The following is a 26,781-nucleotide window of genomic DNA, read 5'->3' as shown; positions in this document are numbered from 1 at the left end:
TTTGGATCGTTTATTTGACTTCCCCTTTATAACAAGATCTATTTTCATTTGATATTTGCTACAGATGTTAAACCTTGTAAAATATATCCTTATGTACATCAGAGACATAGATAGTATACTACATGTATATAAATGTAACATTACTGATTGACTAGACTGGCCACCAGTCTCTAGAACATTAAAAAAATCACTAAAATTTGGCTTGATCATTTTTGTCTATACTACATGCATGGCCCTAAGTTTTAAACTAGGGGCCGATAATCTAGTAAAGAACTCTGCTGAGCAGTCTCATCAGCAACTTAGGGTCTGGTGGCCAGTCTACTGATTGACCAGTACATGTATATTGGTAAATTTAAAGGTGTTATACCGCTGACAAAAAAAAAAAAAAAAAGAGAGAGAGAAAGAAAATCCTCCCGACTGACCAACCCTATTTTTTTCCCAATGTAACCCTAAACAGACATATTTTTTTTTGCTTTACATTATACCCAGTATGTTTTCTGATATAATGAATTACATGTGGAAGAAAAAAATTATATAACAAAACAGATCTAGTAATTTTAAAACAAAACACTATTATGATGTATTTGGGGACGTTCAACCAGTTCCGTAAAAAAAAAATTTATACGGAAAATCGGAACCACACGCACGTTGGTTTTTATTTTAGATTTAGCCGGAAGTGTCAACTCACAATTGTAAACAAATCCTATCTTGTCCTGTAAACTTAAGCATACTGAAGATCTATGCATGATTTTAAAAAGGATATGGCTTCAGTGATGGTTTTGTAAACGACTAGTAAATAATGGATCCTGGTGATGTATTTGGCGGTGTAAGTGACTTCTGTGCAACACCGAACCAGGGCCCAGTTCACTCGTGATCACTTCCAAATAACTTATACATGTATCAGTGGATATAGGCCGATATCTATATATTGCCTGGTAGGCGTAACTCCCACCATCGATATCGTTCACAGTCAGCTTTTTCAATGCCATACATATATCTCGTATTTGGTGGATATACTAATGTATGGTGATACTCAACATTCATACATGTACATTCATACATGTACATACATGTTAATCCCTATTGAGTTTTCTCCTCTAGACTCTTTTATATTAGGACGTTTGATAGATGAGACGAGAGACATCTATCAAACGTCCGAATATAAAAGAGTCTAGAGGAGAATCCCAATAGGGATTACATACATGTATGTATGATTTTGCTGCAGAAATCAGCTGAAAATGCTAGACATTAAAAATGTGGTAGTTTAATAATACTTTTTAACAGTACAATAATAAAACAGAGACTTAGAAAGCAAATACCTCAATTTTAGATAAGCTTTCAAATCTTGTATCTTCTGAAAAAAATGCCTAAATACGCCCTCGCCCCCTATAAATCTTACTGACCCTCTATGCCTTTATAGGGGGTCAGTAACTGACTATATAACTAATAGTATAAAGTCAGCATTAATTCTTTTACATCCTCAGCAGGTGAGCTGATACCAAACTGATCAAGATCAGATCATGAACACAAAGTCAGTGTGAAGTAAGAAACATTGGAGGCCAGTATGTACAAGAGGTATCTGTATGGGGATGGTCCTGGTGCAAAGCAGGAGTCGACACAATCAAGTCAGGTAAATACATGTACCAGTACTTAAAAACAAGAAAGGAATTTTTTTCACCATATCACTCTTAAACCTAATAGTCAGGCATATTGTATAGTTGGACTAATTAACAGAATATCCCAAATAATGTTCATGGCAGGCATGCATGTCAGGAGGACATAGAGCTATGGACGAGGGAGTTTAGAGGAACAGGAGGGGGGGGGGGGGCTTAGAGGAACAGGAGTATCAAGGGAGTTGGGGTATAAAGGGGCGGGGGGTATCAAGGGACTGGGGGGCATAGAGGGACGGGGGCTAAGATGGACATGGGGTATAAAAGGACGGGGGGCATTGAGGGACAGGGGAACTTGGAGGGACAGGGGAGCTTAGAGAGACAGGGGCATAGAGAGACAGAGAGGGGGCTTGAGGGACAGGGGAGTTTAGAGTGATGGGGGCATAGAGGCACAGGAGATCATAGAGGGACATGGGAGCTTAGAGGGCAGGTGGCATGGAAGGACAGGGGCAAAGAGGGACAGAGGAACATAGGGAGACAGTGGAGCATAGAGGGACAGGTGGCAAAGAGGGACAGGGGGCATAGAGGGACAGGGGAGCATAGAGGGACAGGGGGCATAGAGGGACAGGGGAGCATAGAGGGACAGGTGGCATAGAGGGACAGGGGGGCGTAGAGGGACATAATAGCAGCTTAGAGAGACAGGTGGCATAGAGGGACAGTGGAGCATAGAGAGACAGTGGAGCTTTTAGGGACAGGGGAGCTTAGAGAGACAGTGGAGCTTAGAGAGACAGTGGAGCTTAGAGAGACAGAGGTGCTTATAGGGACAGAAGAGCTTATAGGGACAGGGGAGCTTAGAGAGACATTGGAGCATAGAGGAGCAGTGGAGCTTATAGGGACAATGGAGCTTAGAGAGACAGGTGGCATAGAGGGACAGTGGATCATAGAGAGATAGTGGAGCTTATAGGGACAGAGAAGCTTAGAGAGACAGAGGAGCTTAGAGAGACAGTGGAGCTTAGATAGACAGTGGAGCTTATAGGGACAGTAGAGCTTAGAGGGACAGGTGGCATAGAAGGACAGGGGGCATATTGAGTGACAGAGGAGCATAGAGGGACAGTGGAGCATAGAGGGACAGGTGGCATAGAGGGACAGGGGGGCATAGAGGGACATAGCAGCTTAGAGAGACAGGTGGCATAGAGGGACAGTGGAGCATAGAGAGACAGTGGAACTTATAAGGACAGGGGAGCTTAGAGAGACAGAGGAGCTTAGAGAGACAGTGGAGCTTAGAGAGACAGAGGTGCTTATAGGGACAGAAGAGCTTATAGGGACAGGGGAGCTTAGAGAGACATTGGAGCATAGAGGGGCAGTGGAGCTTATAGGGACAGTGGAGCTTAGAGAGACAGGTGGCATAGAGGGACAGTGGATCATAGAGAGACAGTGGAGCTTATAGGGACAGAGAAGCTTAGAGAGACAGAGGAGCTTAGAGAGACAGTGGAGCTTAGAGAGACAGTGGAGCTTATATGGACAGTGGAGCTTAGAGGCACAGGTGGCATAGAAGGACAGTGGAGCATAGAGAGACAGTGGAGCTTATAGGGACAGAGGAGCTTAGAGAGACAGAGGAGCTTAGAGAGACAGTGGAGCTTAGAGAGACAGTGGAGCTTAGAGGGACAGTGGAGCTTAGAGGGACAGTGGAGCTTAGAGGGACAATGGAGCATAGAGGGAAAGTGGAGCATAGAGGGACAGTGAAGCATAGAGGGACAATGGAGCTTAGAGGGACAGTGGAGCTTAGAGGGACAGTGGAGCTTAGAGGGACAATGGAGCATAGAGGGACAGTGGAGCATAGAGGGACAGTGGAGCATAGAGGGACAGGTGGCATAGAAGGACAGGGGGCATATTGAGTGACAGAGGAGCATAGAGGGACAGTGAAGCTTAAAGGGACAGATGAGCTTATAGGGACAGAGGAGCTTATAGGGACAGAGAAGCTTAGAGGGACAGTGGAGCTTAGAGAGACAGAGGAGCTTAGAGAGACAGAGGGGCTTATAGGGACAGAGGAGCTTATAGGGACAGAGGAGCTTAGAGGGACAGTGGCGCTTAGAGGGACAGTGGAGCTTAGAGGGACCTTGGAGCTTAGAGGGACAGTGGAGCTTATAGGGACAGAGGAGCTTAGAGGAACAGTGGAGCTTAGTGAGACAGAGGAGCTTAGAGAGACATAGGAGCTTATGATAGAGGAGCTTAGAGGGACAGAGGAGCTTAGAGAGACAGAGGAGCTTAAAGGGACAGAGGAGCTTATAAGGACAGGGGGCATAGAAGGACAGGGGGGCATATAGAGAGACAGAAGAGCTTAGAGGGACATGACATATAACTATATTCTATCTTACGTTGTTTTGTTTTAAATTATTTGTCTTTTTTTATAAAAAGCAACAGACAAAGCAGGAGAAGTCTGCAGACTCTGTTCAGGATATTATGACGACTGCCGTAACAAAATGCTGGGAAAAAGTGGAAGAATCTTGTGATCGATTTAAGAACTCAGATGTACTACAAAACGCTCGGGGTCCTACAGATAAAAGGAAACAGTCATCATGGAAAACAGTCAGAGTCTTTGTATCTTCAACATTTACAGATTTTTTCAACGAAAGAGAGGTTCTGGTCAAAAAGGTATACATTATACATTTCAGAACTGATACTACTTATTGGAGGAGAAAATTGTACTCTTAGTTTGTCATCTGCTTTTGGCAAAATACCTTTTATTTGTATCGAAAGTTAAATTAAAACAAATAGTTTATATGAGGGCTTTGAGATACTTAAATGGTATTGGCCAATCATGATATTCCCACCTTCTTGTGATTATTGTTACAAAAAAAAAATCTTCAAAATGTGACATCACACTCACGGGAAGGTGGGCCTTAATGTAAGTGAGGTTTTTATCGTCATTTTGTCATCTTGAAATCAACATATTTTTTTATCTTCATACAATAATGAACTAAACTGATTAAAACAGCATGTTACTGAATTACTTAATTTCTAAAAAATAATCAACAATTGACTTAAAATGATCAATTGTTTTCCCCCAAATTTATCAAAAGAATCCTTCAATCTAATTAAAATTGGAACTTCTATGTCGCTCTCCATACCGTCCGCTACGAGCGGACGGTACGGAGAGTGACATAGAAGTTCTAATTTTAATTAGATTGAAGAATCCTTTTATTTTATTCAGACTTAATTTTCATTCACAGGTCTTTCCTGAGTTAAGGGAATGGTGTGAGGACAGATCTCTATATTTGGTGGAGTGTGACCTTCGATGGGGTGTGCCTAAAGATTCCACAACCTCAGATACCATTTATACCTGTATGGAGGAGATCGATCGCTGTCATTCCGAAAACGAGGGCACACCTTTCTTTATAAACCTCACAGGAGAAAGGTACTTCAGTCACCTTGACTCCAATGTCATACATCTGTCATCTGACTCCATTATCATACGTCTCACTCTGTTATTTGATTCAAATATCATATGTCTGTCATCTGACTCCAATATCATACATCTATCATTTGACTCCAATGTCATATGTCTGTCATCTGACTCCAATGTCATATGTCTGTCATCTGACTCCAATGTCATATGTCTGTCATCTGACTCCAATGTCATATGTCTGTTATCTGACTCAAATGTCATATGTCCATCATCTGACTCCAATGTCATACATCTGTCATCTGACTCCAATGTCATATGTCTGTTATCTGACTCAAATGTCATATGTCCATCATCTGACTCCAATGTCATACATCTGTCATCTGACTCCAATGTCATATGTCTGTCATCTGACTCCAATGTCATAAATCTGTCATCTGACTCCAATGTCATAGTCTGTCATCTGACTTCAATGTCATACGTCTGTCATCAGACTCCAATGTCATATGTCCATCATCTGACTCCAATATCATATGTCTGTCATCTGACTCCAATGTCAAAGTCTGTCATCTGACTCCAATGTCATATGTATGTCATCTGACTCCAATGTTATATGTCCATCATCTGACTCCAATGTCATATGTCTGTCACCTTGACTCCAATGTCATACATCTGCCATCTGACTCCAATGTCATACATCTGCCATCTGACTCCAATGTCATATGTCCATCATTTGACTCCAATGTCATATGTCTGTCATCTGACTCCAATGTCATACATCTGTCATCTGACTCCAATGTCATATGTCCATCATCTGACTCCAATGTCATACGTCTGTCATCTGACTCCAATGTCATATGTCTGTCATCTGACTCCAATGTCATATGTCCATCATCTGACTCCAATGTCATTTGTCTGTCATCTGACTCCAATGTCATACATCTGTCACTTGACTCCAATGTTATACATCTGCCATCTGACTCCAATGTCATATGTCCAAATTCTGACTCCAATGTCATACGTCTGTCATCTGACTCCAATGTCATATGTCCATCATCTGACTCCAATATCATATGTCTGTTATCTGACTCAAATGTCATATGTCCATCATCTGACTCCAATGTCATACATCTGTCATCTGACTTTAATATCATATGTCCATCATCTGACTCCAATGTCATACGTCTGTCATCTGACTCTAATATCATACGTTTGTCATATGACTCCAATGTGATACATATGTAATTTGACTCCAGTGTCATACATCTTGTCATCTGACTCCAATGACATACATCCATCAGAATATTTTTTTTCTACTCAAAAATGTATGTCATTTAGTCTGCATCCGAATGACATCACAATCACATAAGAGCATATAACTCTGTAATGTGCAAGTACAGAATATTCTGTTTTTGTAACTTAAATGACTTAAGTTTTGACTTTAGTCCATCATCAGCCTTTTTGTTTCGACACATTGTGGCCTGGTGTTCTAGCCTTTGATAGGTACATATTGATGTTTTTAAGGTATGGCTGGGTCCCCTCTGATGAAGAAGTTCCTGTTGACATCAAGAGTCAGTATGACTGGATAAGTGGAACGTCGATCACATTTATGGAGATCATGCATGGGGCATACAGGTATCCATTCATGGACATCAGGTCAAGGTCACATACCATATGTATTCTTTATCTTGATGTTTGATTATGATAAATATATAAATGTACTAGTGATGATGGGCTTGTGATAAGATTAGAAAAAATAGTAGTTAGAAAACATAAAATAAAATGAAATAATTTATACTTAAAGAAACACATCTGTGGCTTTAACCTATTGCCTTACAGGTCACCTTTTACACACATATGTATTGAATGTTTGACAGAGACTATATGACTCTTTCATATGTACATATGTAGGATAGAACTATTCCACCCGAGGGTGGAATAGTTCTAATCTACATAATTTACATATGAAAGAGTTATTTTCTCACATTGCTTGTCGAATTACTTGCACGAAAGGTGAGGCAGCCATTTTGTGACAAAATCTTAACTTCTTAAATAATCGATCGATTTTAAAAATAAGAACGCCATTCGAAAGAGCTCATCAAAGTTTGGTTTATATTGAAAATATAAACAAGAAATCTTAGGTAAAACGGTTTGAAATGCAAATTAAACAAATGAAATGGTAAATAAATCCGACAAATCAATCGAAATAGAAGAAAAATGACGTCAACTTTGGCTGACATGACGTCATCTCATTGTTTTTTCAATTGTGACGTCACAGCTATGTAAGATAGATTTATCTTACATAGCTGTCTTTCATGGGACAACTCTATCTTACATGGCTAGCTATGTGAGAAATGTTTATCCCTCCCACGATAGGTAATCAATTTTATATTATTTAATGAAATTTTCAGGAAGAGGAATCCTAATGCTGTATTTTTCCTTCGAGACGGAGAATTCTGTAAAGACATTCCAAAGGAATATTACGAAAAATTCTACAAAAGATTTGTGGACGCTGATCCAGTACAAAAGGAGCATTTGAGGGTAAGTAAGAAGTTATTTTGTTTATGCATATTACAGAGTTATCTGCCCTTACAGATACATATTGATTATAACGTCATTATTTTGTGGGCTTAACCCATTCAGCCCTGACATTTCATAATTCATAATGGACTGGTCTGATCTTTGATTCAGAAGATTCTCAGATAACTCTGTTATATACAGATATGGATTATCTGAAGAGTATATCAGAGTGAAAATTAGGATGAGTTTTGTGAACAGTTTTGTATGTGAAAGCTGTTGAATAGGGTAAACGTGGTACAAACGTCTCGTAGTATAAGCCTAAAAGATGATGTACAGGGAATTTTTGTTTTAGGAAATAGATCGCGAGCACTTAACATCAATAACCTTGACACCTTCGATCCCAGCCTAAACAGTTTGCATTTCGAATTTTTCTGACAGCCAAATTTTGTGTTCTATGTCATTATGTAGTATTACGATAATCTGTTCCCAAGCATTTCTGTCCAGACAGGGTTTTTCGGATTATTGCATCCAAATTATCGGAGCTCCACTGTATATTTTTGTGAACTAATATTGACATGAATTCACTTGACCAGGTTCTTAAACAGAAACTGAGAGCGCGATTCCCTGACCAGGTATTTCCATATTCCTGTCAGATGGAGGGTGTCACGGAAGAGATTGGAACAGGACGGGTATGTATAGTCACATAAACGAGAAATTCATACACAGTCAGGGGAGGGGGGTTCTTATGCATTACGAAACGTTTGTTCATAAATTGGCTTATTGTTTACTGCATAAATCTAAATAAAGATAAGCAATGATAATGTAAGTTATATTAGCTACTGTATACTATACCTATAAACAAAAGTTATGAAACAAAATAGAAAAGAATATATTTCAGAAAACAAAGTTTTTAGGTCATGACCTATAGTCATCATGCATCGTCCGTCGGCGTCCGCCGTACGCCGTCCGCCGTGCGTAAACTTTTCATTTAAACGACTTCTTCTCAATAACCATAAGGCCCAGAGTACTCATATTTGGCCTGTAGCATGCTGGGATGAAGGGCTACCAAAGTTGTGAAAATTAATGACCTTGACCTACTTTCAAGGTCACAGGGGTCAAATAGGCTGAAATCTTTGAACGACTTCTTCTCAATAACCATAAGGCCCAGAGTACTCATATTTGGCCTGTAGCATGCGGGGATGAAGGGCTATCAAAGTTGTGAAAATTAATGACCTTGACCTACTTTCAAGGTCACAGGGGTCAAATAGGCTTAAATCTTTGAACGATTTCTTCTAACTAACCGAAAGGCCCAGAGTACTCATATTCGGCCTGTAGCATGCTGGGATGAAGGATTACCAAAGTTGTGAAAATTAATGACCTGAACCTACTTTCAAGGTCACAGGGGTCAAATAGGCTAAAATCTCTGAGCGACTTCTTCTCAATAACCATAAAGCCCAGAGTACTCATATTTAGCCTGTAGCATGCTGGGATGAAGAGCTACCAAACTTTTGAAAATAAATGACCTTGACCTACTTTCAAGGTCAAAGGGGTCAAAAAGGCTGAAATCTTTGAACGACTTCTTCTCAATAACCATAAGGCCCAGAGTACTCATATTTGACCTGTAGCATGCTGGGATGAAGATCTACCAAAATGTGAAAATTAATGACCTTGACCTACTTTCAAGGTCACATGGGTCAAAAAGGCTGAAATCTTTGAACGACTTCTCAATAACCATAAGGCCCAGAGTACTCATATTTGGCCTGTAGCATGCGGGGATGAAGGGCTATCAAAGTTGTGAAAATAAATGACCTTGACCTACTTTCAAGGTCACAGTGGTCAAATAGGCTGAAATCTTTGAACGACTTCTTCTCAATAACCATAAGGCCCAGAGTACTCATATTTGGCCTGTATCATGCTGGGATGAAGGTCTACCAAAGTTTTGAAAATGAATGACCTTGACCTACGTTCAAGGTCACATGGGTCAAATAGGCTGAATTCTTTGAACGACTTCTTCTCAATAACCATACGGCCCAGAGTACTCATATTTGACCTGTAGCATGCTGGGATGAAGATCTACCAAAGTTGTGAAAATAAATGACCTTGACCTACTTTCAAGGTCACAGGGGTCAAAAAGGCTGAAATCTTTGAACGACTTCTCAATAACCATAAGGCCCAGAGTACTCATATTTGGCCTGTAGCATGCGGGGATGAAGGGCTATCAAAGTTGTGAAAATAAATGACCTTGACCTACTTTCAAGGTCACAGGGGACAAATAGGCTTGAATCTTTGAACGACTTCTTCTAACTAACTGAAAGGCCCACAGTACTCATATTTGGCCTGTAGCATGCTGGGAAAAAGGGCTACCAAAGTTATGAAAATAAATGACCTTGTCCTGCTGTCAAGGTCACAAGGGTCAAATAGGCTAAAATCTTTGAACGACTTCTCAATAACCATAAGGCCCAGAGTACTCAGATTTGGCCTGTAGCATGCTCGGATGAAGGGCTACCAAAGTTGTAAAAAATAATGACCTTGACCTACTTTCAAGGTCACAGTGGTCAAATAGGCTGAAACCTTTGAACTACTTCTTCTCAATAACCATACGGCCCAGAGTACTCATATTTGGCCTGTATCATGCTGGGATGAAGGTCTACCAAAGTTTTGAAAATGAATGACCTTGACCTACTTTCAAGGTCACATGGGTCAAATAGGCTGAATTCTTTGAACGACTTCTTCTCAATAACCATACGGCCCAGAGTACTCATATTTGACCTGTAGCATGCTGGGATGAAGATCTACCAAAGTTGTGAAAATTAATGACCTTGACCTACTTTCAAGGTCATATGGGTCAAAAAGGCTGAAATCTTTGAACGACTTCTCAATAACCATAAGGCCCAGAGTACTCATATTTGGCCTGTAGCATGCGGGGATGAAGGGCTATCAAAGTTGTGAAAATAAATGACCTTGACCTACTTTCAAGGTCACAGGGGACAAATAGGCTTGAATCTTTGAACGACTTCTTCTAACTAATTGAAAGGCCCACAGTACTCATATTTGGCCTGTAGCATGCTGGGAAAAAGGGCTACCAAAGTTATGAAAATGGATAACCTTGACCTGCTGTCAAGGTCACAAGGGTCAAATAGGCTAAAATCTTTGAACGACTTCTCAATAACCATAAGGCCCAGAGTACTCATATTTGGCCTGTAGTATGCGGGGCTGAAGGGTTACCAAAGTTATTGAAATAAATGACCTTGACCAACTATCAAGTTCAGGGGGGTCAAATATTCTAAAATCTTGAATTTTGAACTTCTTCTCAAATTCTGCCAGTGTGATTTAGCTGATACTTGCATGAAATGATCCTTGTCATGGTCGTGACCAAGTGTTTTTATATCTTATGTTGATCTGGAATCCAAGATGGACACCACTCCCGCCATCTTGAAAATATAGTTTGAACTTATTCTCAAGTTCTACCAGTGCGATTTTGCTGGAACTTGTCTGAATGATTTTAAGGATACCGACATTGTCCCAACAAAGTGTTGTTATTTGTCGGGTTGACCCAAAAATCAAGATGGCCATCAAAGCCACCATCTTGAAAACATATTTTAACTTCTTGAAGTTCTACCCATGCAGTTTGACTGAAACTTGCATTAAATGATCCTTACATGGTCATGACCAAGTGTTTTTATTTTTTAACCATGACACCATATCTAATTGATTTCCTATACAGCAATTGCCAAATTAGTCAGATGACCGTTAAGGCCCTTGGGCCTCTTGTTATTTAAATATATTAGGGCAGTTTAGAAGATTTACAAGGGGGTTAAATCTTGGTGGTAGATTTTTTCTCTGTGTCTAGGCAACACTGAAACTCAAAGGACTGGACGACTTCGCAGAAAAGGTACAAACATTTCTCCAGGGGGCCATTTCACGTACATACCCTGACCAGAAAGCTGACAAGAACCCAGATCCAGAATTACAAGGTAATTAGAACATTAACATGTCAGAAAGGGCCCCATTTAATGTGCCCTACGATTAGAAAAGTATTTTAAAATATACTGCACTCTCCTAAAAACATGTACCTGACATTCACACATGACATCACATACACGGGAGGCCATCCTTAAATGACCATAGACTTTAATATAATAAACCAAATTAATTAAACCAAACAATTGTTATAATAGAATTATAAAATATCGTAAAATGGCTAATTCATAACTACATAATTATATTAGCTTCTTCTGGTGTCAATCAATTATCAAGAAGCACACTTACTTTCGGAATTACATTTTGTTATTTAAAATATCACCAACTTGGCATCATATTACTGGAAAATTGACTTTTTGACTGAGTGATGTGAATTTTATGTATATACTGCTTTACACCACTGATATAGAAATGGAGAATCAACGTTTGTTTATGGAGAAAAAGTCTGAATTTGTTGCGGGTCGTGAAGACTTGCTGAAGACAATGCTGAGTTACGCAAAAGGAGAGACTCCGGTTGGTTTGCTGAAGACAATGCTGAGTTACGCAAAAGGAGAGACTCCAGTTGGTTTACAGCTAACAGGTGAGCATTGTTTACAGCTAACAGGTGAGCATTGTTTACAGCTAACAGGTGAGCATTGTTTACAGCTAACAGGTGAGCATTGTTTACAGCTAACAGGTGAGCATTGTTTACAGCTAACAGGTGAGCATTGTTTACAGCTAACAGGTGAGCATTGTTTACAGCTAACAGGTGAGCATTGTTTACAGCTAACAGGTGAGCATTGTTTACAGCTAACAGGTGAGCATTGTTTACAGCTAACAGGTGAGCATTGTTTACAGCTAACAGGTGAGCATTGTTTACAGCTAACAGGTGAGCATTGTTTACAGCTAACAGGTGAGCATTGTTTACAGCTAACAGGTGAGCATTGTTTACAGCTAACAGGTGAGCATTGTTTACAGCTAACAGGTGAACATTGAATTTAACTCATTCACCCCTAAAGACGCATTTGAAAATTCCCAAAACTAAAGCTGGAACAGTTCATCATAAAAATTCAGAGGTGTATGAGTTAATTATCAGGGGAAATTATTTTCTGATTTGAAAGTTGATGGCAGCCATCTTTGCTCTATCATGCAAAAGAAAAAATAAGAGTACTGGTACGGAAAACCTAATATTAGGATGCTATGAAATTTCACAGAAATGATGAATTTATAACAGTAGTGAAATAAGCTAATTTACTGTAGTTGGTATGTAGTTACTCAAAAGTCTATTCTGTATTTGCCTATAACAGAGTTATCTGCTTTTGTGATAGGTATTGATTGTGACATCATTTGTTTGTGAGCGTAACATCATATTTTTAAGATAAATTCGTGAATTTTGCTCCCAAAACGCAAAGGACAGTAACTCTGTAATATGCAAAGAAAGAATAGAATTATAGCCTATTGTTTCAAATGTGTAGTGTTAATCTATTATATATAGTCATAGATATATGTTTTACTTAGCATTAAACATTTTTTATTTCACAAGAAATTTTACAGATAATAATTTTTAGAAATGACCATTGTTTTTATGATTTCTTTTTTCAGGTGGAAATGACAAATCTTTCGTCAGTAAGTATAAGATAAGGAGGTCAGGGAAGATAACATTGAATGGTGGATTAAAGTGATAAAGTAGTTCTTGGTATTTTAACCACCTGCCTTTATAAACAACTTGTTCTGCGGGTTAAAACAAATTCTTCATTGTAGATAGATTTATACAGATTCTATATAGAATATTGAAAAATGGCTTTTCTCTAGTTTTTATGGTACGTACATAGTTTATATCTTGTATGCATGTTAGTTTCCCAGCTCTAAAATTTCTCACTTCTTGCATTCTTTGAAATAGTTCTTTATCTAGGTATTGGAATGGGTGCTTTGAGGTCTATGTTGTATAACAAATGAGTCTGCAGTAGCTTAATGGTTAAGGTGTCTGACTTTCTAGCGTCAGTCATATAACTGTTGTTTAAAACATCTCTATAGAGTCATTGTTTTGAGTCATCTCTATTGAGTTGTTGTTTTGAGACATCTCTATAGAGTTGTTGTTTTGAGACATCTCTATAGAGTTGTTGTTTTGAGACATCTCTATAACTGTTGTTTTGAGACATCTCTATAACTGTTGTTTTGAGACATCTCTATAACTGTTGCTTTGAGACATCTCTATAGAGTTGTTGTTTTGAGACATCTCTATAGAGTTGTTGTTTTGAGACATCTCTAACTGTTGCTTTGCTAATTCTAAAATCGTAATACTTTAAATCTCTAGGAGATCCAGTATACTGGGGACTAGAAAAGGGAGACAACCCTTTGCTGTGTCTGAGTGGACCTGTGGGCTATGGCAAGTCTACAATAATGGCAAAACTGGCTCAGGAGGCAGAGAAGGTTAGAGTGAATAGAGTGTTTTGTTATAAAAATAACTTTTATGGATATTTGAGAATTCACAGTAGTTGCTATTTTATGTGTCATATGGTACATATAAAATGGCAGTCGTATGACATGATTTAAAGAAAACCTTAGTTGTTTGATTGTGAATGAAGTTTTCTTCTGAGTGCTCATGTAGTGCTGAAGTAGATGAAAAGTTGTACTGTCATGGAGTTTTATACTGTCTGTACATATTGCAGAGTTATCTGCCCTTTGGGGTAGGTATCAATTGTGACATCATTAGTTTGTGATTAAAAGTTATTTAGTTTTCTTTAAATAAAAATATTGTCAACACATGCTCACACCCACACTACATAACAATTGATAATACTAACCTGAAACATACAGATTATACTCCATTGACATATGTAACTAGATTTAGATACGTAAACCATTCTGACCATGTTGTATTCATTATTTATTTGCTACAGTGTGGCATCGCTGTTGTCTACCACTTTGTTGGGTGTTCTTCTGACAGCCGACAGACAGAGAAGATGTACCGTCGTATCATCCAAACAATTACTGGAGAGGAACTGGGTAAATAATCTGTAATCTAGGAGCCTATTATTATTTCACTGACTCCAACTTGTGTTGGTGTGTTATATGGCCATCCATTAATCATCATATCCCTGTTTGGTATAAATAATCTTACCCTGTCTCCTTTGTTCCGACGGACTCAGGGTAAGAAATAATATGTCCCATATACCATAATACACTAAAGCCACCTATAATATATAGATATATTGCGATTAAGAGTCATTTTATTCTACTTAACCTATGATCATAGTAATTTACGGCTAATTACTGTGACATTTGATTGCCTGCACAAGGTTTAATTGCATGGGAAACTAAGATAGTTTACTGTGTCTGTATTTTGAAAAAATATATTTGTATACTTAATATTACTTATTGTGTGGTGGCAGACGACATGCCCCCAGAGGAACAGGATTGTATGAAGTTTTACAAAGACAAGTTCCGGAACTGTCTGCCACGTCTGAGAAAAGACGACAAAGCCATCTTACTTCTGATTGACGCCATGAACGAGGTCAGTCAGATTTATCTTGTGACCTTTGTAAGCAATGTTTATTGTTTATTGATTTATTTGTTTGTTTGTTTGTTTACTTTATTTTGAAGCTACTCTGATAACTACATGATTTCTGTTTCAAAACAAGATTGCTGAAATTTAATTTTGTGGAAATTAAAATTCAATAGAATTTACCTTTATATATAAATTTGGAAAATATTTTTGGCAGAGATAGACTTTTACAAATTTACTTTGGTTGTAAAATTTGAGGAAATAAATTGATAAATGATCTCAGATTTTTTATTTGGAAAATTTTTAATATTTAACCTAAAACTTTTTTTCTATAAATCACTCATTAGGAAATTTTGTTTTTTCCCCAATAGCTAGTAGACAATAACGCTTACAGTCACTTGTCATGGCTACCCCCGATGTTCCCTGGGAAGATTCGATGTATTGTCAGTACAGCCGACAATCATTTTCCTACCCTTCACAGACTAGAAGAACATCCATTTTATCACGCAAAGATGGCTGCCCTGACCATAGAAGATGCTCGTCTCATCATCACACACACACTGGCCAGGTTTAATAAGGTACACTTTTACTTAGTATTGGCCAACATCTCCTATTTATACCAAAAATTGTATAACTTTGTATAAAACATTGTTGTGATGACTTTATAGTATTCCGTCTTTGCATATTACAGAATAAGCTCCCTTGCGTGTAGGTATCGATTGTTATGTCATTATGTTTTTAGCGCAATTCACGTCGTTTTCTCCAAAAAGTATGACGTTTCGTTGGTAAATACATGATGTAACTATCAATATCTAATCACAAGGGCAGATAACTCTGAAATATGCAAATACAGAATAAATATGCTTTGCAGTTGTGTTATAGAATAATATGTTCTTCTGTGAATTCATTACAAGACATATTTGATTAGTAGAATCTTACATGGGTCTGTCAAGTTGACAGGAATATCTTAACCTAAGTGAAAGATTTTGGCTAGTCAACCTGAGGCTTTCAGAGGGTTGATAGTCAAAATCTTGATATCAGATATCCCTGTCCACCTGACAGACCCATGGTGGTGAAAATTTCACCATCAAAATGGTGAAAATTCAGTGCGTAAAAAATATGGTAATTGTAAGTTGATTGTATCTAATTATCAAGCTGTATATAAAAATACCTAGTTCTAAACATTTCACATACATTAATTGGTATCGTGTGTCAACTAAAGAGATAAGAAGTTGGATATTTTTTGTGTTTTAGAGGCTTGCCCCCGATGAGATGGACCTTATCCTGTCCCAGGGGTGCGTGGACAATCCACTGTGGGTGTGGCTCATCACAGAGGAGCTGCGTTTGTTTGGAGATTTCCGGACATTGTCCACCAAAATCAAGAGCATTTCTGTCTCTGTTGACGGTCTACTGGCCTCTGTCATCAAACGGCTCATCTTGGACGATGACACTGGATATATGAAGAAGGTAACTGCCATATAAAAAAAATTCTCCATACAGTGGTCAAAGTGTATGACATTCTATAACTAGCCAATCACCTCTGGGTTTTTGTGACCAGTTGATTACAACATTCTTGGTCATGGTGGTCACTGGCCAAGTGATTATTAGCCAACCACCTCTTGGTCATATCGGCCAAGTTTTTACTGTAAAAAATTCCATAGTGACCACATCTGACCACTTTTCTAGGGTCTCAAATGACCAAGTTCAACACAATTCAACCTGTGTCCCTTAGGTGGTCTTTATAGACAGGTTTGACTGTATAAGCAAACCACCTCTTGGGTATGATGGCCAAGTGATTAAAGGTGTCACTTCATACATGTGATTGAATGGTCATAGTACACATATTACTGAATTACTATGTCATACAAATCACTGAATTGTCATATATATATCACTGAACTATTGTCACTGAATTTTTATATCATACATATTGTTAAATTGTCCTATATTACATGTTCTAGGCTGTCAGCGTGATTGGCTGTTCTCAGGGGGGAGTACCAGTACATGATCTCATGAACCTTCTCGGAGATATTGACCAGAAGGAGGCTCTTCCGGCTTTGTACTGGGCCAAGATCCGGCGCCACATCAAACCCTACGTGAGGACAGTGGGGACACGTGAATACCTCACATACAGTCACTCAGCTATCAGCAAGGTTATCTTTGTGATACTGTGAAATCATTTATTTTCATTGGGCTCAATTTTCGTTGATTATAACATTTTTACAATTCCGTTGGCACTTAAATACGTGGGGAAGATCTTACATATTACTGTTAAAATACACAGTCGACACTGTCACCTGAACTGTGTGATCGGTACTCAACCAGTGTTTTTACAGGTGTGTCCATGAAACAATTACCGTGTCACATTGATAATTTCATGATAAATTCAATCAATTATGCGTTGGTATATGTAGATATAGCCTGCCAATTTTTGAAAACTATCTTTGAACAATACTTTCCGACTTTGGACTTGGTATGCTACTCCCTGAAATAGACTTACTACAGTGATGTACTAATCATCCTATGAGTACATTGGTTAAAACGACCAATTTTCGTGGGGACGTAAATTCATCGATTTTGGTCAAAAACGAAATCCACGAAAATTAAACCCCCACGAAAATTTATGATTTCACAGTAGACGATAGATTCTCTGTTAAGTCTATTCCTCCCGCTGTAAGTGGTTATCTCCCTTTTGAGCGAATTCATGATATAAAATAATGTGCAAGTGCAACAAGCCATTGATCAATTTTCTGTTTATCCTGGAATTAGGTTGTCCATCTGTCTGTCTGTCCTTCCGTCTGTCTATCTGTAGACACAACTTTGTCCGGTGAACTTCTCCTAAACTACTTGACAGATTTTGATAAAATTTGGTATACAGAACCCTGACATAAAGGGGAGTTTTTTATCTGAAAATTTACATTGACATAATAAGTAGGTACCACTGGTAGGATTTAAACACCAAACATTACACATTTTAAAAGATATTTAGGTCATTCCTATCTGCCCTGATTTCTCACCATTAACTAACGAAAATGTTTTGATTTTCACTATATTTAGGCTGTAAAGGATATTGTGAGATCTAACTTTTAATGTGTATATTATAGGTTGTAGACGACCTCATTCTAACCTTTGACCTTTTCGTTTATATAAAGGCTGTAGAGGACACAGTGTTGACCTCTAAAGACGAGGTCAAGACATACCACACCACATTGGCAGACTATTACCTGACCTGGAGTACAGATAAATATATAAATGTGGAGATGGTTCCCTATCATTGTACTCAGGCCGGTCTAAAACAAAGGTACGTCTGCTTTTAATGACTTTTATTCGCATATTTTAAAACCTTTGTCCCATGTTTAACAAGTGGGATTGAGTGAAACTTATGGTTCTGAGAAGATCCTGTGTAAGTTTTTGTAACTTCATCACAATTTAGCTTTGGTGCTATTCAACTGATTTTTTAGGATGGACAACCCATATACTGCAGAAACAGTCCAAATTCCATGATGATACCAGTACATTTGCTATCTTTAAATCAATTTGTTCAAATTTTGTCTAAAAATCCACAAGTGGAATTCTGTTCGTGCAAACTTTTAAGGCTTACCTGAAATGAATCTGACCTATTGTTATTGATCCCTTGATTACCATTGACTTGGTAATTCAGGCCTTTGCCTCTTGCTTTCTGTTTACAGATTAATAAGGACATTAGGCCTCTTGTATTTAGTATACCGATTAAGTCCCCTTGGGCCACTTTTTTTTCGTTGATCGATTTATGTCCCTTGGGCCTCTTGTTAAAAGTTATCATTATATATTCTCTCTTCACAGATTAATCAACTTTCTACGAAAATCCCCAGATTCTGTTAGTATGCCAGACTTTGTGAGAGCCAGGTATTTTCAGGTAAGGTTAGTATAGGTAGAGTCAGGTATTTGAGGGTAATGTTAATATAGCCATGAGAATAAATAAGAATTATATTTAGTCAAATAGTTTGTCTATCATTGATATACAGTCCAGAAAATATGTTGGTATAAAATTATGTCTGTTTTGATATACAGTCCAGAAAATATGTTGGTATAAAATTATGTCTGTTTTGTATGCCTAATCTAGCATATTAAAACAACTAACATGGCTGAGGTCCAGCATAATTTATTAAACAAACCGAGGCTCACGAGCATGTGACATAATAACAGGGACACACTACTAACCAGATTATGGATCGATTAAGATTTACATGATAATGTCTGTTTAATAGACATTAAGTGCTCACTAAATACTTCCTAACCTTAATTTCCGGTATGAAATCATCCTCTGCAACAGGTGTATATAGCACTTTCGCTCATTATCCTTGGGACTATTGCAAGGAGATGGTTTAAGCCCTTGGTGCATTGTAATTAATACTTTCCTTTACTTCATCAGAACTTTAAATGTGAAATTACTTTGAAGTTCTTTGTTACATGAAAGTGTGTTTATTATCATGTTGATATTGATACCATACACTTGTTTCGTTGTTCAAAATAGTCATCTGCTAGAACACAGTCCAGTCTCTGTGCACGTGGTGACTTACCTGTGTCATGCTTGAATGCTTTTCTGGGGTACATTAGATCTAGAGCTAAGACACTCAGACTGATATTTTATAATGTGTTTTTTTTTAAATTCTGTTTCTCTTACATAAAGCTGTGTAATTTTATAAATATTAATTAGAACTGCAGAAAATGCGGTCTATGGTCACAGGGTTTAGTAAGAGACAGTGCAACATACACCTAGGACAGTAAAATAAATTGAATATATGTGGCCGGTACTAAAACTTATCCATTTCGTCACTTTCTTTTATTGACTATATAATCCTGAATTGCATTGTATTGTTCAGGAAGTTTCCAAAGTCGATTAGATGCTTAAAATATCGTGACCAATGCAAGAATTTGTATGATACGCCGCTTGAAGTTTATACACAAAACAAATGCGTTTAGCACTGTGTAATGTCACTGTTGTTAATTTATAGCAGATTATCACTGACAAGTATATCTTAATATATGTTTTTGAAAGTTTGGTGTCAGTAAATCACGGCGAAATCTATAAAACGGTATAAAACACTGACTCCCGGTATCGCATGCGCACTTGGAATCTGCACATAGCGGATGTACACAGACTTAACACCTGACAAGGAAAATAATAGTGCGAGTATGCTCGCGCTGAAAATATAAATCAAATCTAGGGAATAGTATACAAATCTTATTCAATTAGCTTATATATTACCTTAAGAATGCATCATAATTGTAATATAATAGTGTTTCTGCCTAATTAAGGTTTTAAAAGTGTCCAACTAACAGAATAAAATATTGTTCTTTGGCATACATTCATGATATGGCAATATCATTCAGGGAATTTCAAAGATATTCGAAACATGACGATATACGAGAACGTCTAACTTAGATGAGGAATGGAATGGGGCAAAAATTCATTTTGTTCAGTTGAAAGTAAAATTCTTGAATTAAAGAAAAAAATACTCAACAGCTTCTTTAGTATCTTATCTTCTTGGTTACTTTTCAGAGTATGCGCTGTAAGAATCTGGCCGATCCTGTCTTGCCAAGTATCCAGGATGCTGTAATCTGTATGGCTTGCTCCATGAAGAAATCTACCTTTGCTCCACGATTCTACGACAATAAGAGCTCCTGTGTGGTCTGTGGTTCACAGATCTTCGGCCATCGCCCAGCAGTTCGCGCTCACTACTGTGCTTTTCATTCCGTTGGACAAAGTGAAAGGATAGGCAAGTGTCACGTTTGCGAAAACGTCGTCGGAAAGGATCCCAGCAGAAAACAGCAGCTTGGAATGGCGTACGGACAGTTATGTGATCGATGCAGTTTTGGAAATGATGCCAAGAAATGTTGTTTGATTCTGAGTGATTAATTTATGGTTATTTATTCTGATTGATTAATTAGTGATTATTTACTGTATCAATATGCTTTTCTACACAGCATAGCTTTTGTTAATTGATTAAATAGTGTTAGATGATGTGATAGTGTATGGATTTTAAGTTTTAAAATGATAGAAATGTTGCAATTAAAAATCATGTGTAGACAATTAAGTGAAATATTTCTAGAATTTTTGTAATATTTTATTTAGCAGGTGTTGCAGTCATTACTTATATACAGTTGTCTTCAATTTTACTGCCACTTTAGCTGTGCCAATTTTAGCAGTATATATCGGGGCGACAGCATACATGGCCAACTGTTCTGTGAACAACTTTATCATGTTTTCCCCACATCTGTTTTTGTGGTTTTCAGGAAATGTTGATTTTGATACTCCATAATTTTTTTAAAGATATTTTCATTTTTGAGAAATATAGATATTTATTAATGATTTTTACATGTTATATATTTGTTTACATTATTATTCATATTCTGTCCAATACAGTACTATATACACATGTACAACATTCCGTCCAACCACTGATTCCATACTGTAGATGTACTTATATTGTGACAGTTTTATTATCCCCTGCTTTCACCGAAACAGGGGATATTAATTTGGGTTTGTCCGTCTGTCTGTCCGTCTGTCAGTCTGTAACACTTCCTTTCCGTGCAATAACTGAAACAAATGTAAAGCGATTTTCTTCAAACTTGATGACAAGGTTAAATGCCTTAAGGGCTCGGCAAAGTTCGATCGTGACAGTCGATGGACCTTATTTAGCGGAGTTATGGCCCTTTGAATTACTAAAACGTCATTTTCTGCCATTTCCATGCAATAAGTGTAACAAATGTAAACCGATTTTCTTCAGACTTAGTAACAAGGTTGAATGCCTTAAGGAATCGGCCAAGTTTGATCGCGACTTTCAACAGACCTTATTTAGTGGGTTATGGCCCTTTGCTTAAATTAAAAAAAAGTCAGTTTCTGCCACTTCCGGACAATAACTGTTATAAATACCGATTTTCTTCAAACTTGGTAACAAGGTTGAATGCCTTAAAGGGACAATTTGGTCTAAGAGTACATTGAAACTTGCACATATTTCAGAAACAAGCCAGTTCTAATGAAAATTAGATCAGTTGGTTTGACTGTGATATGTCAGAAAAGCCCACTGTAGTTAAATGTATGTGACATGTTCAATCGCTTCGCTATTACACATAGCCTTGTATGCCGAACCCTGACCCTTGCCTGTGTAGTAAAGAATTTTTTGTCTAGAACTACTCAAAACGCTCTTACAGTTGTGTTAACATTATTAGATGCATGTTTTTGTCTAAAAATAATTTTATCAACTCCTCAGTGGTTATGTATTGCATTTGTTTAACGTGCTTGACGTTGACTCGGGTAAGGGTACAGCATACATGTTGCTTAATCGTATTGATCAACGATTTGGAATTTCAATGGTATTAATCAAAATACTTAACAATGTTGTGGAATTTGTCACTATTTTTTGTCATATGTTTCATAAGGAATGTAGAACAATACATTTATGTCATATTTTGCTTTTTGGTTATGTAACGAATTAGCCTCACTGATTTGTCCCTTTAAGTGCCTGGCCAGGTTCGATCAACTCTTTCAGCGAATGTTATTCATCAGGGTTATGGCCCTTTAATTTACTACAAATGTAATTTTTCTGCAGTTTCTGTGTAATAATTAAGAAACGTTAAAACTAATATTGTTAAAACTTGGTAACAAAGTTAAATGCCTTAAGGGCTTAGCCAAGTTCGATTGCCACTTTTGGCAGATCTTAATTAGCAGAGTTATGGCCCTTTGATTTCATAAAAAAAGTCATTTTCTGCCACATCCGTACAATAACTGTAATATATATTAACCGATTTTCTTCAAATTTGGTAACAAAATTAAATGTCTTACTTCCGAATAAGACTGCAGTTTATTTTTTCATGTTTCAACCAAGGTTAAACCTAACCTCAATATTGTTTACCTGCAATAGGTCCTGAAAGCGGGGGATGGAAATTCCACGAATTTGCTTGTTTTAAGTGCTTTTCACGCTGTCTTTGAAGGGCTAATTCATGTACACAGCTAATTTTGTAGAATGGTATTTCCAGTATTAAACCATCGATTTACACAAATTCATATCTGTTGCTAATAAATAGAAATTGGTAAATTTTTGCAGTTGCACTAAATAAAGTATGTTTACAATACACATATGATATAGAGTGCCTTTTAATTCGCTACAAAGTAAATAATATTTGTTTCTATTCCAATCAAAATCAAACTGGGTCATTCTACCTCTCTATTCGCCAGTTTATTTTCATGATAATGACATGCGTTTTTGTTGATGAATCTGCTGGAATATTCTAAATCATGTTGCTTTGTTTAGTGTGATCTTTCATGATTGCCCTTAAATGAATGTTACTTGTTTTCATATACAGAAAGTCGAGTGCTTAATTAAGATAGAATATTATGAAATATTACGAATAACCTTCCACCTCTGGGCAGTGGCCAAGTGCTGATCATAAACCATGATTTTACTTCAAGAACTCATAGCTTCCTATATCTGCCATGTCTTTAGAATGACTCCTGCCTTTTTTGTCATGTTAAACTATTCTTGGAAATGTAGTCCAAACCTACCGATGTAAGGGAGATAACTGTAGACTGAAAATTTAATGTATCAAATATTCTTTGATTCTGCTCAAAAGAATACTGGTACCTACTGAAAGTAATCTTCATATTTCATATATGTACTTGAGGTTCAATAATTTCATAAAAACAATGTCATAGTCAACCAATCAACTAGAACTTTTAAAAGTGCATGTAATTGTGAAATACAAATGTATATATAATACACTTGAAACTCTTTGTTATAAATATCCATGTTTATAATATTGGTTGTGCAGTTTTTTGAAATATGGTATTCCTTATACTGTTAACAGCAAACCAAATACCTAAGTGCCATAATGGAAATATGCTTTTCTGATGGTATGAGTAGCCTTTTTTTGGTGTTGTGATTAAATTCTCAAACATGAACACATATTAAATTGTGATTTAAAATCTTCTGAAACATTTGCGCTCAGGTAATGCAGTTCACTTTATTTTTACAAGCATGTGGTAGAGCAGTGATATGAAATGTTAAGTATGAATACTTAGCTCTAAATAGCAGCTTTAGTACATATGTTTGAAATATTAACTCATTCACTCCTGAAAATTCATAATGAATCATTCCAGACCTTGAATCAGAAGAGTTCAAATGTGTCTTCAGGGGTGAATAAGTTAAGTATGTCTTGTTTATTTTACAGTCCACAAATTTGTTCAGTTGGTTTCTAATACTCCCTCATGTTACCTTGTTTCTGTTTAATTGTTTTGTGATATATTTACATAAATTGTTCTTGGTAATTCTGTTCCATCTGAAGTTGCTAAAATATTGTTCTTTACAATTACTGTTCAATATGTTAATGCTGATATTGTTCCTTGCCATTTCTGTTCAATTTTTTGTTACTAAAGATAGTTTTGAACATTCCCTGGTCATTGTCATTGCTGTGATATTGTTCTTAACCATTTCTGTTCAATCTATTGTTACTATGTATGAAAATTCTATTTTCTGTTCAATCTGTTGTTGCTACAACATGGCTTTGAACGTTTCCTGTTCAATCTGTCGTTGCTATAATGTTATTCTAAACCATTTCTGTTCAGATTGTTATAGCTATTTTTGCAATGTTGAAATATTCAATTTAGTGCTCTTTTCTGTTTCTGTACAATGGTTTTGCTATACACTAGTATTTTTCTTCCTTTCTTTTTATTTCTTTTCGACACTTCCTTTCTCTTGCTATCCAATTGTTATGTGATGGATATTTTATATTATTTGTTCCCTTTAGTACCTTTTAACTGTTATATTTAAGTTTTGTGTTTGGTTCCTGGTAACCATGGTGATATACACGTTATTTATGTTAATGACATAGTTTCTATATGGTGGTTTTAACTATTGAACATATGTATGTCAAGATTTCTAGTTGTTTTGTTCCTTTCTAAGTCGTTTTACCAATATTTGTTGGTTCTAATCAGACAATATATACATTTTCACTACAGTCCTACTATGTAATCTTACCAGGCACAGTTGGCAGTCATATAGACTATGACCTTCAATCGCTTATTATGACGTCATTATTATTGTGACATCATAATTGTCGTGCCAGTGATCATGGAAAACGGCTGTTTCATCCTTGATGATAACGAATGATTAATTCACTACCGATGCAAAATCCCTTAGTATTTCAACATGAAATTATAATCAAATATAAATATAAGCATTGAACATCTTACAGTTGGCATTCATAAATCCAACATGAAGCACTAGTGCGGTTCATGGAATTTGCCTCTGTCTAGTTGGCATTCTTAATCACTATGAATGCCAACTGAAAGACATTCAAGGATTAAATGAACCATGGATTACCCCCCCCCCCCCCTCCCCCATAAAGTATATGTTTTAATTTAAGAATCATATTAATTACATTCCGTATACTAATTAGTTAGATACAGATGATTTTGATACACTTAACCAATTTATTTTTGTGACGGTTTAATTTGGTATTACATAAGGATGTTTTCGTGGAGATTTAGTTTTGAGATTTTTTATAGCCTGAGAAATCCATGAAATTGGATCACATTGGTTTTGCAGTATAATAGGATTGTCTTAGTTAAAGAAGCAATGGTTTTGAGTGGAGTTAAATTATAAGTTTGAATGAATAAGAATTTTTTCTGCTGTGTGTTAGTATCATTGTGGGGCCAAAATTGTTAAGACCATTCTTCTAATAGATTTTTTTTATGAATACGCTTGGCTAATCAAGCGTTTTCAGAGCTTAGTCAATACATGAAATATTAAAAAACATTTGAATCATGACATTGTGTTTTTTTCATATTTGTACATTTATATTTTCACTGCACCCCCACAACGTAACCTTTATAGCTGTGCCAGCAGTCACGGAAGGGGACTGTTCAAATAGCTGTTCTGTCCTTTACGGAATTGATATTGCTTATTGATCATTCTTGATGCAATATCTGTAGATGTTATTATGAAATTGTTATCAAATGTAAATATTGGCATTGAAATACATTCATTTGGCAGTTATGGTAGGATGAATGCATATGCCTACTGGTCTATGACAAATTCAACATAAAGTACTGAGATTGATCAAGTTTCCTGTTGTACAGTTGGCATTCACTCTCCTATAATTGCCAATTGAGTGCATTTGTTAAAATATGCAGGCATCATGGATTTGATCAGCTTCTTACCTCCATAATCAATGCTTAATAAGCCATTAGCACCACACACAAGTATCAAAACCATTGTATGGTGTCTCATAAAACTTAAAAGTGGTCATACAAGGAGTAACAAAACCGCTGTATGGCGTCTCTCATATAACTTAAAAGTGGTCATACAAGGAGTAACAAAACCGCTGTATGGCGTCTCTCATATAACTTAAAAATAGTCATACAAGGAGTAACAAAACCGCTGTATGGTGTCTCTCATAAAACTTAAAAGTGGTCATACAAGGAGTATCAAAACCGCTGTATGGTGTCTCTCATATAACTTAAAAATAGTCATACAAGGAGTATCAAAACCGCTGTATGGTGTCTCTCATAAAACTTAAAAGTGGTCATACAAGGAGTAACAAAACCGCTGTATGGTGTCTCTCATATAACTTAAAAATAGTCATACAAGGAGTAACAAAACCGCTGTATGGTGCCTCTCATAAAACTTAAAAGTGGTCATACAAGGAGTAACAAAACCGCTGTATGGTGTCTCTCATATAACTTAAAAGTGGTCATACAAGGAGCAACAAAACCGCTGTATGGTGTCTCCCATATAACTTAA

At 36.9% G+C, this 26,781-nt stretch overlaps 1 protein-coding gene across 5 annotated transcripts; it reads left to right on the top strand.

The window, feature by feature from the left end:
* The first annotated feature begins 678 nt into the window (after window positions 1-678).
* LOC138326548 (telomerase protein component 1-like) lies at window positions 679-25,237 on the top strand. Of its 5 annotated transcripts, none has more exons than XM_069272658.1 (20): window positions 679-826; window positions 1,488-1,630; window positions 4,026-4,262; window positions 4,841-5,025; window positions 6,538-6,648; window positions 7,425-7,554; window positions 8,127-8,222; window positions 11,384-11,507; window positions 11,924-12,026; window positions 12,075-12,094; window positions 13,096-13,119; window positions 13,808-13,923; window positions 14,394-14,499; window positions 14,886-15,007; window positions 15,370-15,576; window positions 16,253-16,465; window positions 16,960-17,151; window positions 18,151-18,299; window positions 18,821-18,893; window positions 20,541-25,237. In XM_069272658.1, the coding sequence occupies exons 2-20, from the start codon at window positions 1,565-1,567 to the stop codon at window positions 20,895-20,897; spliced, it is 2,631 nt and encodes an 876-aa protein (XP_069128759.1). In that variant the 5' UTR covers window positions 679-826; window positions 1,488-1,564; the 3' UTR covers window positions 20,898-25,237. The 5 variants fall into 5 exon arrangements, with proteins under 5 accessions (XP_069128759.1, XP_069128766.1, XP_069128747.1 ...); XM_069272665.1 differs by having other exon boundaries at window positions 1,485-1,630; window positions 4,032-4,262; XM_069272646.1 differs by having other exon boundaries at window positions 1,485-1,630.
* Window positions 25,238-26,781: the final 1,544 nt, after the last annotated feature.

The sequence above is a fragment of the Argopecten irradians genome, chromosome 1 (assembly GCF_041381155.1).
Source record: "Argopecten irradians isolate NY chromosome 1, Ai_NY, whole genome shotgun sequence".
Classification (NCBI taxonomy): Eukaryota; Metazoa; Mollusca; class Bivalvia; order Pectinida; family Pectinidae; genus Argopecten; species Argopecten irradians.
The sequence above is the reverse complement of the archived record's forward strand: the minus strand, read 5'-3'. Positions and strand labels throughout refer to the sequence as shown.

What these genes read in the sequence shown, in the direction of transcription:
- LOC138326548 (XM_069272658.1), top strand. Translation starts at nt 1,565, where the DNA reads ATGTACAAGAGGTATCTGTATGGGGATGGTCCTGGTGCAAAGCAGGAG. An exon ending in TGGCTCAGGAGGCAGAGAAG is followed by an intron (nt 13,924 to 14,393) that starts GTTAGAGTGAAT and finishes TATTTGCTACAG; the next exon opens with TGTGGCATCGCTGTTGTCTA. An exon ending in CAGGCCGGTCTAAAACAAAG is followed by an intron (nt 18,300 to 18,820) that starts GTACGTCTGCTT and finishes CTCTCTTCACAG; the next exon opens with ATTAATCAACTTTCTACGAA.